Genomic DNA, 1,639 nt, shown 5'->3' on the forward strand with positions numbered 1-1,639 from the left:
ATAGAAAGTAATAAGAATTATATGTTATTATAATATAAGTGTAAGATAAATACATATTATGAAAATGTATAAGAGCTTATACTGCTTTCCCCAAACTGATAAGATACTATTTTACTTGTCACTTTCTATAAGTCAAATAACATATTATATGACATTATAAGCTATTTACAGTTTTATCTAATATTTTAATTCATTATAATATAATATAAATATATTAAATAATATATATATATATTTGTAGCTAATACATGCAAAAACTACATATTAACAAAAGAGAACTACTTATGCTCAAGACCACACCTCCTCGTGCCTTTCTTCCACTGCTTCGCGAGATCGTCCCAGTATTTACATTCCTCCACAGAAAACAAACGCGATTGATTTGAGATTGTCTTGGATAGGTCGGCTTGACGTTGACGTTGTGCGACAGGATTGCCTTTTGCGATAACTACAGCCCCCGCCTCGTTCTTTCGTAAACGACATTCGCGACACAAAGGAGGAATGCATCGTGGGCCGAACGATGTAGTCTTCGTCACTACACTTGGGTCGTCGCTCGGCCCTGCAAGTTGAATTGCGTGTACGGTGAGCGTCGTGAAGTTGCGCGGATTGCAGAGGTTGCGCTTGTGAGACAGGTTGGGAGGACGACTTGCTAGGAGGGGTATTGTTAGGGTATGTGGATACTTGAAGAGAAGAGATAGATGCACCACGACTGTGTGACAAGGAAGAGAGGTGCACCGGGGTTGAGATCCGCAGCGTTGAACGAGCTGATTTGAGCTGCAGGCGAAGCCGTATCCGTGCGTGCGCGTTGCATGCTCTGACTACGTCTCAAAAAGGGAGGTGCAGTGAACCGAGTCGTTGCTGCGGATGACTGCAAAGGTGTATCTCTTGGACGTTCTGGCTCGAAGGGAGAGGGTGAAGTGGAAGGTGTGGACGGACTCGGCTTAAGAGGGGTGAGTGGTGGGCCACTGTTTCTGTGATTCATGGACGGCACTTGGGAATTTGAATGCACGCGGTGTGGGCCCATCGAGGGTGATGTCAAGCATGGAATGATAGGTGGGGAAGGAGAGTGTGCATGGGGTCGGAGAGGGGATTGCACCTTGGGAGTAGTCGTACATGGACATTGTCGTGAGTGTATGCTCGTCGATTGTTGCTTGCGCTGCAGAGTGGGAAGACATACGTGAATTATTGAAGACGTTGTTTGGCATTGGTCAACAATGCGGCATGCGCGAATGCAAATGCAAAAAGGAAGACAAAGGAGAAAAAGCGGACAACGAAGGAGAGACAGCGCAAGGATACAAGGGCAGCGGAGGGAGACAAGTTGGGATGAGAGGGATGAGCAACTATTGTGCAGGTTATTATGAAGGAAGTGGACTGGCTGCTTACGCTTTACGTTGAAGGACGGTGTAGTCAGCTGGGTGGCATCGACACAGGATCTGAGACTCAGCACAGGCATTGCAATAATGGATTGGAGAGGAAAGCACAGAGCCAGAGTGTGCTGGAGGACACTTGTGAGTGAGTCGACTGAACTGGAGAGTGGAGAGAACAAAAGCGACGACATAGTGGCAGGGCAGAGAGATACGGGAGATGGGGGTCAGAGGCAAGGAGTGAAATGCAACGTGCGTCATAAATGTTTTAAGTACAA

General features: G+C 46.3%; 1 protein-coding gene across 1 annotated transcript; it reads right to left on the bottom strand.

The window, feature by feature from the left end:
• Window positions 1-278: 278 nt before the first annotated feature.
• Window positions 279-1,202, bottom strand: FOMMEDRAFT_163147 (uncharacterized protein; the record flags this gene model as incomplete). The annotated part of the gene is made up of 3 exons (XM_007272200.1): window positions 279-642; window positions 702-937; window positions 984-1,202. The coding sequence occupies 3 exons, from the start codon at window positions 1,200-1,202 to the stop codon at window positions 279-281; spliced, it is 819 nt and encodes a 272-aa protein (XP_007272262.1).
• Between the last annotated feature and the right edge of the window lie 437 nt (window positions 1,203-1,639).

Source organism: Fomitiporia mediterranea (assembly GCF_000271605.1).
Source record: "Fomitiporia mediterranea MF3/22 unplaced genomic scaffold FOMMEscaffold_350, whole genome shotgun sequence".
Taxonomy (NCBI): Eukaryota; Fungi; Basidiomycota; class Agaricomycetes; order Hymenochaetales; family Hymenochaetaceae; genus Fomitiporia; species Fomitiporia mediterranea.